At 41.3% G+C, this 14,116-nt stretch overlaps 1 protein-coding gene across 1 annotated transcript in view; it reads right to left on the bottom strand.

The window, feature by feature from the left end:
* Positions 1-14,116, bottom strand: part of STARD9 (StAR related lipid transfer domain containing 9) — a 313,170-nt gene that overhangs the window by 36,428 nt on the left and 262,626 nt on the right. The window contains exons 23-25 of the mRNA XM_069730886.1: positions 5,677-13,305; positions 4,735-4,932; positions 872-1,046 (exon numbers count right to left, since the gene is read on the bottom strand). Coding sequence (XP_069586987.1) covers positions 872-1,046; positions 4,735-4,932; positions 5,677-13,305 — 8,002 coding nt within the window. The remainder of the gene's footprint in view (positions 1-871; positions 1,047-4,734; positions 4,933-5,676; positions 13,306-14,116) is intronic.

The following is a 14,116-nucleotide window of genomic DNA, read 5'->3' on the forward strand; positions in this document are numbered from 1 at the left end:
TGAAGTCGATTTCATATGTTTTTATGTCCATCATTTGGTTTGGTGTTTCCAGGTGATTGATTGATCAAGCGCTTCTTTTTAATATATTACAACATTTTTGCACACATGTACTGCAGTTCTTCCTTTACAGTGAAGTCATTTAAGCCTGGAACTTTGACAAACATTTTAGCGTAACGCATTACGTTTTGCTCTAAAAAGTCGCAAAAGTGGTTATCGGTGCAAAATTCCAGAACCGCACACACCAATTTGAAGAATGTGTTTAAAAAAAAAATAAAAAAATCTGATAAGTACCACAAGACAAAAAAGAAAAAGAAAAGGGAACTTTAAATAATTGCAAATGATGAATCCGGCCCATAGTATTCCATAGCGTCATCGGGAATATATACCATGGTGTTAGACAAAGACCTTTCGACCGTAGATGCAGAAGGTTAAGCAATAGTACAGAAGGTCTGCCATAGGTCAAATAATGGAGGCAGAGTGTAATGCACATTTATTGTCCCGTATCTTGTTCATTTACTATTTCTATATCCTGTATAAAATTTCCATATTTGCATATTTGTGCCGACTAGACTTAGCAAAAATCACAATTTGGCAGTCTGCAGTCATATAGTCAATCCCACTACCCTCAACCCCACAGATCCTGGCATTAAAAGGGCCACAGAGCTGTGTTTTCTACAGAGCAGCGCTCCCTCCCTCGCCAGTGCAAGGAACTACAAACCCAAGACCATTTACCCAATCACGAATAAGAGACCAGTCAAGAGAGACATGAAAATTCGAAATCCAAAAGGAATAGACATAGTTTACAAGGTGAATTTATAGATTCGCCGCATGAGCCCTTTGATTGCTTTAGGCTGTCTCCCCACCAAATTACCTTTGATAGACTACCCTGTTGTAGTCGCTTCCTCTCCATCTCGGCCCTCTCTCGTAACTTGTCCCTTGCTTTAGCAATTTCAGTTTTAGCCTCTTCTCGTGCTTTCTGGTAATCTTTCAGCATTACTTCAATTTCAGAAGGACATTGTGGGGCTCTACTCTTTGGCTCTTGAATCCTAAAAGGATAAGCATTCATGTGCAGTAGGTTCATTTTCTCTAGTATTGAAGGGAACCTGTCAGCAGGATTGTGTTCAGTAAACTACAGTCAGTGTCAGGTCGGCGCCGTTATACTGATTACAAAGATACCTTGGTTAATTAAATCCGTTTTGTGGTTGTTTAATCTTTATTTTCAGTTTTGCGTTAATGATATGCCCCTGCTCCGGGGGGGCCTGTGGGGGGTTGGGGGTATTCATGTGGTGCTCTGATTAGGTATTCATAATGCAGACTCCTGACAGGTCACCAATACCTCTTTGACATGCCCCCTAGTTTACATAATGAATATAATATGTATTGGAAAATAAAAAAAATTTAAAAAATTACATTCAGCAGGCGCCTGCGCTGCAGCATGATCGCATCTATAAATGTGCATTAAATTAATTTATTTAGGGATATATATTTATTCTGAAAAAAATCAATAAATAAAAATCTTTTTCAAAATGGCGCTGGCAATCTATTGGCAATCCACCGGCGCCTACTTGCTGAATGTGTTTTTTTTTTCCAATACATACTATATTCAGTATGTAAAATAGGGATCAGTGACCTGTCAGAAGCCATCAGTATGAATAGCTAATCAGAGCACCACATGCAGACCCCCCCACAGGCTGCCCCAAAGCACGAGCATATCATTAACTGAAAACTACAGATAAAAGATTAGACAACCACAAGACGGATTTCATCACCCAGGTATCATTGTAATCTGTATAACAGCACCGACAGGTTCACTTCAAGTTTATTTACTTTTTTCAGATAGCTAGAAAAGATGTGAATGTACTGGACGATTCAACAGCTGATCAATCATGATTACAGAGTTTGACTTGTCCCATCATACACAAACTATTCATCAGCATTACCCAGGACACATCCATGACAATATCTTTTTATGCAAAATTCAGATGAATCAATCTACCGTACTTAAAAAAAATCCTGACATTTTCATTATCTACTTGAGCACAAGTGATTTTATTGGCAGATGAAAATAGCTGGGCTGTGCTCAGTCTCTTCCACACAACTGTATCAGTCTATAGACACTAGTCTGTGCATTTCGGCTAAGTGCACGCTGCATTTTCGTCCACTCTTGGGCGACTTCGACTTCCGAGAGTGTATAAATATACACATGACGCATCCATCCAATAATTGACTAGAATCTGTACCCAGTGAACAGCAAGATTAATTTTTAATGACTGAAATTTTCTGTACTGTTAATCAAATGACAAGCAGATGCAGAATTGCCTAAAGGTACCCTCACACTAGACGATATCGCTAGCGATCTGTGACGTTGCAGCGTCCTCGCTAGCGATATCGTCCAGTGTGACAGGCAGCAGCGATCAGGCCCCTGCTGTGCTGTCGCTGGTCGGGGAAGAAAGTCCAGAACTTTATTTGGTCGCTGGACTCCCCGTAGACATCGCGGAATCGGCGTGTGTGACACCGATTCAGCGATGTCTTCGCTGGTAACCAGGGTAAACATCGGGTAACTAAGCGCAGGGCCGCGCTTAGTAACCCGATGTTTACCCTGGTTACCATCGTTAAAGTAAAAAAAACAACCGCTGCATACTTACCTACCGCTGTCTGTCCTCGGCGCTCTGCTTCTCTGGTCTGGCTGTGAGCACAGCGGCCGGAAAGCAGAGCGGTGACGTCACCGCTCTGCTTCCTGGCTGCCCGGCGCTCACAGCCAGACCAGAGAAGCAGAGCGCCGAGGACAGACAGCGGTAGGTAAGTATGTAGCGTTTGTTTTTTTACTTTTAGGATGGTAACCAGGGTAAACATCGGGTTACTAAGCGCGGCCCTGCGCTTAGTTACCCGATGTTTACCCTGGTTACCGGGGACCTCGGGATCGTTGGTCGCTGGAGAGCTGTCTGTGTGACAGCTCTCCAGCGACCAAACAGCGACGCTGCAGCGATCCGGATCGTTGTCGGTATCGCTGCAGCGTCGCTAAGTGTGACGGTACCTTAACGGAGGTCAAAATAACACGTTATTTAGACCTCCTGCTGGTGAGTGGAGGCTTAAGGTACCTTCACACTAAACGATATCGCTAGCGATCCGTGACGTTGCAGCGCCCTGGCTAGCGATATCGTTCAGTTTGACACGCAGCAGCGATCAGAATCCTGCTGTGATGTCGTTGGTCGGGGCTAGAAGGCCAGAACTTTATTTGGTCGCTGGCTCTCCCGCTGACATCGCTGAATCGGCGTGTGTGACGCCGATTCAGCGATGTCTTCACTGGTAACCAGGGTAAACATCGGGTTACTAAGCGCAGGGCCGCGCTTAGTAACCCGATGTTTACCCTGGTTACCATCCTAAAAGTAAAAAAAAAAACAAACACTTCATACTTACCTTCCGCTGTCTGTCCTCCGGCGCTGTGCTTTCCTGCACTCACTGTGAGCACAGCGGCCGGAAAGCAGAGCGGTGACGTCACCGCTGTGCTTTCCGGCCGCTGTGCTCACAGCCAGTACAGAGAAGCACAGCGCCGTGGGACAGACAGCGGAAGGTAAGTATGAAGCGTTTGTTTTTTTTACTTTTAGGATGGTAACCAGGGTAAACATCGGGTTACTAAGCGCGGCCCTGCGCTTAGTAACCCGATGTTTACCCTGGTTACCGGCATCGTTGGTTGCTGGAGAGCGGTCTGTGTGACAGCTCTCCAGCGACCAAACAGCGACGCTGCAGCGATCCGGATCGTTGTCTGGATCGCTGCAGCGTCGTTTAGTGTGAAGGTACCTTTACAGAAATGACAGGTTCACTTCAGCCAAAATGTCATGAAGCACAAAAGATAACACAGTGGGGCCCAATTCATCAAGAGAACGCCTGCAGTACACCAGCCTTGATAAAGTGCAAAGTGCTTAATTAATTAAGGCTACGTTCACATTAGCGTTACGCTAATGTGCGTCGCTGTTGCGTCGGCGACGCAGTGGCGACGCGCCCCTATGTTTAACATAGGGGACGCGTGCGTCTTTTTGCACGCGTTTTCCGACACGTGCGTCGTTTTAGACGCTAGCGTCGGACGCAAGAAAACGCTACAAGTTGCATTTTTCTTGCGTCCGATTTCGGCAAAAAACGACGCACGCGTCGCCGACGCAACGGCGACGCGACGCTAATGTGAACGTAGACTAAGAGACATATGCTGCTTAATGAATTCAGAGCATCTTCTAAGTGTCATGCGCCTACATGCACCAATCCAGAAATGCTACTCCAGTCAAAGACAGGAGTAGCATTTCTGCTGGACAAAAAGACGTCATTTTTAATTAATTGAACAGATGGGCAACCCTGTCCCAGCTTTTCCCATTTTAGCACAGCGGATTCAAACGAGAGTAAAAACTCCCAAGCTTTTTGCTCAACTGCACATTTGCCAAATTTTTGCAAACTTTTCAAAGCTTTCATGTCACTTTTCTGTAGTAAAAGCTGTGATGAATCGGCCCCAGTGTTTTATTTGTAATTATTAGCCTAAACTAAAACAATTTTAGCCATGGACTGGAGATAATCTGATATTTATGGGCATATTTATAGTATTGAATCTACTGAGAGCACAGGTTTCCCCAGTGGGTTCGATTTAAAACAAAACAACACAAAACGATAATTCTTAATTTCTATTCAAAATCTAGAAGCAACAAAATAAATTGGCATGTCCTCTTTAGTAGAGGCTGGATATGCACTAACCTTGTATTATCAACCACATCCCTCCGGAGCTGCTGCAGGTAATCTCTACGCCGGCTGGGCAAGTCAGACTCCCTCAGAGATGCCAGCGACGTCTGTGACGCACTTAGCTGTTTCTGGGGGCTGAGACTTCGACTTCTCCTAAAACTCTGAAGTCTCTCCTCTCTATCCTTGCGCAAATTTTCAATCACTTTCAAGTGCCTGAAGGGTGCAAAAAAATACAAATATATTTAGAATATTTTTTTCTTCTCAAAACTAATTACACTAAATAAAGTTGGTTAAAAAAAAAAGAGTTTATCATAGAAAAAAGCTTAAAAAAAAAAAAAAAAGAGTTTATCATAGAAAAGAGCTTGTCAGCACTTTGCCTGTTTATCAATTGTCATTACACTACAGTGGCCAGTTTGGAGATAAGATGTAAATTATAAAATTGAGAAACAGGGAAAGTTTTCATAAATAGTCAATTACAAAAGTGCTTGAATTTACAAGCATTATCGCACAATATCCATCAATAAAGATGGGAATAATCTTTTAGAAGGGGTTGTCAAGTTAGAACAAGTTATCAACTAGCCGCATGATTGGTGATAACTTACTTATTGATGTGGGTGTCCGACATTTGGAACTCACTCAGATTGGCAGAACAGGAAATGGTTATCCTCAATGGGGAACTTTTATTCCTGTTGCATACTGGAGTGGTAGGTCCGATGCCCAAATACGGCTCCATTCATTCTCTATGAGGCTGCGGGAAAAAAATTCAAGCGCAGAGTACCTTGTTCTGCCAATCGGTACGGGCCCCAGCAGTCAGACCCTCCACTGACATGGTAACAACTAGTTTTCACCAGACAACCCCTATTAAGATTACATCCTAGTATAGTGATTTGGGAAAATTTATCTAAATGTAGTTGTACCGTTAAAATATTAAAAATAGGTTTGTGTTTTGACCCTTACCTTTCATACAACTGTTTTTTAATGGATGCTGTATCTTGGAGATCCATCTTTCCGGTCTGTATGACTCTCAGAAGTGCATCTGTTTCTCCAATGCCATAGCTCAGTTTGGCTTCTGCAAGTTGAACTGTAAGAGGTACTGGATTCATCTCCAAGTGTATTGTGGACAGAACCTCTGCCCGCTCTCTCTGGAGCCTCTCAATCTCCTGTGATCTGCTCTCCAGCATTTCCTGAGATGTTTCGGTCCTTGTAGGACTTCCTCCAATATTCAGTTCAGGACTGCTACTCACCATTCCAGTTTTCGTTGTACTTGATTGAACTCCCGACCAGTTGCTGAACTTGTTGTGCATGGGTAGATCCTGCAATGCATGACTCTGTGGTTTTGGACTTGTTTTAAAAGTCGGCTCCTGACCAAGAAGAATGTCTGTATTAGACTCACTTTCTACAACCGATAATCCGTCTTCTTGTAAGTGAAAGTCAAAGTCGCCCATCTGTGAAGGTGAATAGGGATAACTTCTATTTTTATGGTAGGAGGTGCCTGACGTTACCGTAAAACTGCCAAGATCATTATTATCACTACCAAATTCTTTTGGGTTCTGTCTTGGGACCTGCCCTTCTCTGCTCGTTAGAGACTGTGACATCAGAGAGATGTTTTGAAGTGACTGTAAGTGCTCCCATGGGTGAAGAGCCTTTTCGCGGTGCGAGGATGTAAAGCCATTTGTACCATTACATCTTTTTCCACTACCTGTAATTCCTGAGTTGCTGCCGGAATGGTTTGCAAATGAAGAGCATGCATCACGTAAAATACAACCTTCACTCACAAATCTCTGGAATCTAGCAGTGGAAACTCTCTTTCTGGTGATTTCCTTCAATGAGCTGCCATGTGTCGCTTCATATGCATTGCTGGCGTTGGATTCACTGTCTGTTTCGGTTTGCGAACTGTTGAGTTGTACATCACGGAGATCACGCTCTTTTCTCTTTCTATTCCTAAGAATTTTAGCAAAATTCTGATTATTTAAATGACTGTCAGGTATGAGTTTATGGTGGAATTTCTTACTTGCTTTAACGGTTAATATTGGTGACGAGGCTCTATCCACCATTGCAGTTTTCTCATGAAAGCTGTGATGGTATCTTGCGGTGTCAACCACACTAGAAGATGGACTGTTTACTTCTGTATCTTCTGCACACTTATTCACATTGATGGAAGCAGAGGATTTTTTTGAGAAAGAATATGGGAAAGCTGTAGTGGACACATCTTGCGACCGGTTTAGGAATGGAGTGGATGCTCGAACTTGTGGTGAGTAATATAAGACTTGCCCCGATTGTTTGCAAGGCTCAGATTCATGCAGATTTGGTAGACTTTGTGTTCGAGTTTTAGTCACTTTACTGCAGTTTTGTTCTGTTAACCCAGTGTTTAGAGGAATGTGCGTTAAAGAATCTGTTCCCAGAACTTTAACTATTACATTTATCCCTGAGGAGCTTAGAAGATGATTGTGCTCCCTTGCGTGATTTTGTGAACTGCTCACCATTTGTGACTCTGTCTGAATGCCCCTGTCTACTGAAGTCTGAGTAGATGAGTCTCTCATTGATCTTTTCATATTGTGCTCTTCAGAATCTTTTTGCATGTTGATGACATCCCTATTACCAACATCAAGATTATGTTTTGAAAGATTTCCTAGCAATTCTGATGTTTCTTGCAAGAGTTGTGATAAATGTAAGGACATGTTCTGCACATTTGACCAAGATGCTGGCCTCTGGTATACATTTCTATTCCTTATCTGCTTTGACGATGACATCTCCGTGTGGTTCCTCTGGTGCTTGATGGTTTTCCGATGCTTATGCTTTACCTGTGTGCCTGGTTCACTACACACCCGCTTTACAGGTTCATTACAAGTCTCTGACTCTGATGTATACAAAAATATTATTTCATCCAGCTGCGAATAGTCTTCAAATTTTGTCTGCAAGCCAGAAATTCCTGCAGATTCTGCTCTATCCCCTGTACATACAACAGCAGACTCATCAGACAGAAGTTCCTGAGAATCATCCAGTGAAGTTATATCTGGCCTAGACTCATTCCTTCCAAGGCTACTTATGGTGCTAGATACCGCTTTAGCATTTGCATATGCGCTAAGGTGAGAATGAAAAGGAGAATTGTGACTATTGAGCCCTTCATCAACGCTAGAGCACCGGATCAGTGTATCAGCCTGTTCACTGAATTTAGCACAAGATACATCGCTGGCGCTGTTAAATGTGCAGTTCCTCCATCCAGGCTTAGGATTATCTTCTTGCTGCCAAGAATGAACAAAGGGATTGATGTCGCTTGAAGAAAAGTGAAGACCTTCAGTGTTGTCTACCACATTGATTGATGGACCCGCTTGATGGGAAGGGACAAAATTGAATGAGTGTTGATCTGGGGCGTTACTCCCATTAATACCTTCCAATAAAATGCAGTTGATCGCTGAAAGATATGGTGACTGGACTGTTTGAGTTGAATGATCAGCCCTGTTATGTTGTGCATATACTTCCAACTTTATCTTTGAATTGATTTGTTCAGTCATACATTTTCCATCAAAATTAGTTCTATTCCCGGAAGTGTCCACCATGGAAGGAGTTATTGATGCTGCAGCTTGTTGGATGGACGACACACTCATATTGGACTCCAGTGAATCCATCTGATCTAGTACATTGGGATAATCAGGGGATGGCGTATTAATGCTGTCAGTACATGGTGACAAGTCTTCAATAAAATGAGAGGACCGAGAAATTTCATTATCAGCCTCTTCACTCATTGGGCAACATAATTCACATTCAGGTAAAACATCCATTAAGCTGTTTGGCAAACCAGTGACGTTCTTCAAGACCAAGTATTTGGATGTATCTGTGTCACTGGATGAAAGGTCAGTAGATTCACTCAGATCTGGAGAATATTCTCCACGGACTAGTGCAGTCATCGGACATGTTTCTTGAAGTCCACTATTTCTTTTCTCTTCCACACTTATAGAGGAATCATTATCTTCTAAAGCACAACAGTCTGTATCATATACTCTGCTGCCATGGGTAAGTTGTGGTAAACTCCCGTCAGATAATGATTCAAATTCAAATTCTACCTTAGAAGCCTTTGTGACTGTGATTCCATTGGATAAATCAGGAGTTACGTCCGCATTACGTTCCACATTTACTGCATCGGCAGATATATGTTGTGGAGATGATCTACAAGTTGGCTGACACATTTTGTCTTTTATACCATGTCCAGAACTTGTCTCATCTCTAAGTAAGGCCAACATTTCTGTATCTACAGGGTTGATTTTAATTTTTTGCTCTTCATACTGATCATGTGAAATCACGCTTTCTTTGGGATAGCCAGCCGTAACATCCTGCAATGTGTCAGACTTTATGAAGCCTGTAGAAGAATTGAACGATGGAGTAATTGATAAATTATGTGCGTCTTTGGACTTTAAATTGGTACATTCCTCTTCAGTAATATGGGGTGCAAACTCAACATGTCTGATTGTTTTTTTATTGCATTCTCCTTCATAGTTTCTCAATACAGTTTCATACTTGCGTGTGTTTAGTTGCACTAAATCGTCTTCCTGTGTTCGGTCATCCCTACTTTTATGACCAGTTATCTCTGACCTATTTTGCATGTAGCTACACTTACTAGTGCTGTTCAACTCTCTGCTATTCTGAGACCCATCATATTGTTTTGGCATTACAATTGAGAACATAGCATTTGCACCCTGGCTGACATGGCTATAAACTATTATTTCCTGTTCTGCATGTTGGGGGCTACAAGCCATTCCATCTTCTTCTGTGCATCTAAGAATTCTTGAAGCCTGCACTGTTTCGACATCCATGTCATCAACTATGTCCATGGCCTCCGTTTCTATACTACTGCTTGGGATGCTTATATTCAGGCCATTATCTTTACAGGCAAACATTTCTTTTGCAATATTCACACTGTCAGAAAATATAGCTTGGTCAAGATTTTCAGTCTGACACACAACTTTACAAAAAGATCTATTCTGCATTTTAGCCTCATAATATGGAAGAGGTTGACATGTACTGCTCATATCTTCTACAAAACAGTGAATGGCAGAAGCAACTCGCTCTGGTTGTGTTACACTGGATGATCCCTCAGTTGCCGATCCCAGCTCTTTAACAGATCCATTGCAAAGTTTTCCATCATCACTTCCAGAAGGAAAGTCCTTTGTACTGCTGAATGCTCCATGCTTAAATACTCTGGTCTCATCATTGCAGTTCATATCTTCACATTTTCTTAACATTGCATGTTTTAAGGGAGCATTTTCATGTAGACAAAATGAATATGTTTTAAATACCACTTCTGGACTTGCGTTGTCCCAAACTGGAGGTTGTGTATTGTCATTTGTAGACAAAGCCATGTTGGATGATTGAACATTAACTGTGGATGGAATGTAGACGTGTTTAGAAGCATCACAAGAAGTAATCATTTGGTTGTGTGGAGCAGTTTCGTCTGTTCTTTCTGTCTGAGTTGTTACACGTAAAAGATTAATTTCCTTAGGAAAAGCTTTGGCTAAAACCTCATTATTAGTTTTCCCTTTATTAATGGTGCACTCCGAGCAAAGCAGATCACTCTTTTCCATTGTACTTTCGGTTTCAGAAGATCCTACGGGTTTACAAATGGAGTGAGCCTTTGCTGATGAACATTGCGACTCACTACTCCTCTTGCTTTCTGAAAAAGTCCTTTCATCTGTTGGTGAACACACTTCCTCTTTGTAATTCTTTACATATGTAGCATCATCCGATCTATCAATATTTTCCGTTTTTGACTGAATCACCGCATGTGAGTTTTGAGAAAGTGTGACAACTACAGGTTTCATGCTTGAAGAGTTTTTTGCAATGTCAGCCATCTGACGATTCCCCTCCAAATCATCTTGCATAAAACGTAGGCCATCAGCGGTTTTATGTAATGTAAGGTTATTATACTCTGCTGCAGGATTGATGCAGCCATCACTGAACAGATAGTTAGAGAATTTTGTGACTGAAGCACGGTCTACGGTCACAACAGCAGCTTTTTGGGGCAGAGAGGAAACGTCCGATAATGTGCGGTCAGTTTGGTTCTGCGACACTGGCAAGCTTATGTCCGCGCTACTATCAACTGGACGACTGTTAGTATTTCCAATCTTCCCATTTTCACAAGTATTGTGTTTTTGGATGGAGAATTGTTCATTATCATCTTTACGGAGTTTCATTTCCTGCACCGGATTTATATGCATTTTACTTTTGACATCGATGTTATCATTTATATCCTGTTCTAATGTAGATTTGTGGCTTTGTGATAACTGGACGACATTAGAATCACAAAAGATTAGTTGATCATTTTCTTTAATATTACTTATACTAGATTTATTTTGCATTGATTCAAAACACAAAGTTCCAGACGTGATCGATTCTTCAGAAATGGGAGAAATATACCGATTATCCATGATCTCAAGAGAACCTTGCACAGCTAGCAACATTACACCATTTGTATTCTCTCCAGTGCTTTTCATAGTAATATTATCACGATGTAAATTATTTGGGGTTAAAGGCAAAGTTAGCTTCTCTGTACCGTCACATTTTGCCATAGTACCCACAGGGAAGATCTGACATTGCTCGTCAGAGCAGAGTTTTTCACCTACCTCATTACTATGTAATGAAGATATGGGGGCATTTAAGATGTTTCTATCCATCTGCTCATCTCCTCCTTGAATTTCATTCCTAGAAGGTAGATTTTTAATACAGGTAACAAGAGTTTCTAAAGAGGTTGCAATGTTGCTTTTAGTTTCCAAATATGATTTTGTTCTTTTGGGTTCAGTGTGATCGAATGGTGACTCGTGAATATCATGTGAATTATTTTGGCCACAGCAAGGAGAATCAAAGTCAGGGGAGCATCTCTTAGCTAAAAAATTCAACTCCGGAGGACACTTCTCATCACCTCTTCCTTCTTGTACTTTTTCACTTCCTTTAACAGTACATGCATTTGCTGGTCTAAACGGCATTTCGGTGTGTGGGACGGAGTGGACGCACATGTGTTGCACAGATTTTAATTGTGGAGCTTCAATAGATTCAATTTTGGAAACATTATCATTAATATGTGAATGAGTTATGTCCTCCTTGCTATCCTGAAACTGTGAAGTTGGAGCCGAAGATTCAGGGAGTACAGTATTACCACTATCTGTTTGACTTGATAATCCAGGTGAACTGTTAGCACTATCACAAGCAAGAGAGGTTGGTTGAGATTCACCCTCACATTTATTTGAAAGTGACTCTGTGGCATTACAGTAATCAAGGCCAGCTCCATTATTTACCTTGAGATAAAATGAATTACTATAGTCCAAGTCATTAGCCCCCCCTGCCGGTTGAGCAGCTTTTTGCTTATTTTGCTCTTCTTCGTTGAACATCAAACTCCTTGGACTTTGCAGTTTCCAGAAGATCTCAGCTGGAAGTTCTTCAGATGAATCCTCCTCCAGTACTTCTTCTGCATCAGCCAAGCTATCTAACGAGAAGCTCTTTGTCATTGCAGTTGAGACTGATCCAGTTGTGACTAAAGGAAAAGAATTGTGATCACCAGTAAGAGATGTGGTAAGATCCGAAGTTGACGCAATAGTCTTGTATTTATTAAATCTTCTTTTATTGTGTTTCTCTTTTTTCTTGTCTTTTTCAGCAAGAGAATCTTGAGACATCTGACTGTCTTCACTGTCTGTATCCTTCTGTCCGATATTTCTGTGCCTCTGTAACTCCTCCTGTTTCAGTTGTTCACTTAAGGCACTGGCATAAGCAGAAGAAAGAGAATCAATAGAATAATAACTTTCACTATCTGAGGAATCAGTATGGTCATCCATCCTATAATGTCCTAGCATCTGACTATTACTTTTCAGGAGGACCCTATTGAGTCTTTCCGTGCTTATCCTGCTTTTTTCTCTTGCTTGTTTTTCTCCATATTTGTCACTCATCTTGGAAATACTGTCAATCGCTGATGTGCTCTTAAGAGCTTTCTCAGGAGGTTTTCTTTTAGTACTCGATTTAAGAGAAGCCGTGTGTTGTCTGGCAGGTTTGCTTATCAATGTTGACCCTCCAGAAGGTGGTTTTCCTTCTCCAGGTGAAATCAGTGAAGGCTTTACAAATTTGGGGGGCTGTAATTTGCCTGTATCACTTTTTGGGCTTATTTTGATCTTTTCTTGTACCGTACCTTTTTTAGGACCACCAACAGTCAAAGGATAAGAACTTTTTAATGGCTTCAATTTTGTGTCCACAGCTCCTGTAGATGCAGATGCTCGTATGTTTCTTCTCTTTGGTTGTTCAGCTGTAAAGTTATTGGAAGACCCTTTTGACCCACTTTTAGGTTTATCCATTTTTTGACGTTTTTTGCTCATTTGTGGATCACTAGACAATAGAGCAGCGTCTGCACTGACTTGTCTTATGAGCAAGTCAATTCTTTGAAGGTCTTTGGTACCTAACGGATAAGGATTACTCTCCAGCTGTTCATTGCTACTGGGGCTACCAAGAGAATTGAGAAGACAATCTATGGAAACACTTTGCAATGGATTTATAACTTCCTCAGTCATGGATGTCTGAGCCAGCTCAGATTTACTTTTCCGTTTCAGAACGGCACTAAAAGATAGAACATAGTGTAGTTAGCAACTGCAAGAAGAATTCCAATAAAAATAATTGAAATAAGCATAAAAGTAATATAAATAATTTTTAAAGACTTGCTGTTTTGCTACATGTGGTTACTAAGTAGAACATCAGCTTCAGGGACATGTTTTTAAAACATTTCGGAAGAAAGAACCAGCAAAGGTCTAATCATATATTACTGTCGCACTGGTTTTAATGGAATCATTGTCAATCTTTAGGCTCCTTTATTCTAGTACTGGAAAGAAATCCTATCTTACTAACTCCTAAAGTTTCTCCCTTTTGACATAACTCAATAATTGTCCAGGTGAGTGGAAAATTAAAAAAGTGCAGAATTCTCCTTAATAAAAACTTGTCAGGTGATTCATGTGGCCTCAAAAATGGGAAGTATGAATTTGGAAAAGGCTCCTTAAAAGGGAAAGTAAGAAAAATCCACCCCAAAACACAAATATGACCATGCAGGTCTTTAAAATGTAAATCCATCAACACCGTTAAATCTTCTATTAGTGTTTTCATTCATATGCAAATGAGGTATTAAGTGCTCTGGGGGAGTGTCAGAGCACTTAAGGAGCCTCTGCCTCCCCAGGTTGTTTCCCCGCCTGGCACCAGCCTCTTTGGCTTAATTTATAGCTAGCTGTTTATAAGATGTCCGAGAATGAAACTAGACAGTGAGCTATCAATCAAGCTAAGGATTCTTAAACTAGTTTCCCTTCTTTTTTTTTTTCCTTTAGAGGAACATGTCAGCACATTTTCACATATGAAAGTAGTGGTATGGCTGTTTAGGCACTTG

This window comes from Ranitomeya imitator, chromosome 1 (genome assembly GCF_032444005.1).
Source record: "Ranitomeya imitator isolate aRanImi1 chromosome 1, aRanImi1.pri, whole genome shotgun sequence".
In the NCBI taxonomy this organism is placed as follows: Eukaryota; Metazoa; Chordata; class Amphibia; order Anura; family Dendrobatidae; genus Ranitomeya; species Ranitomeya imitator.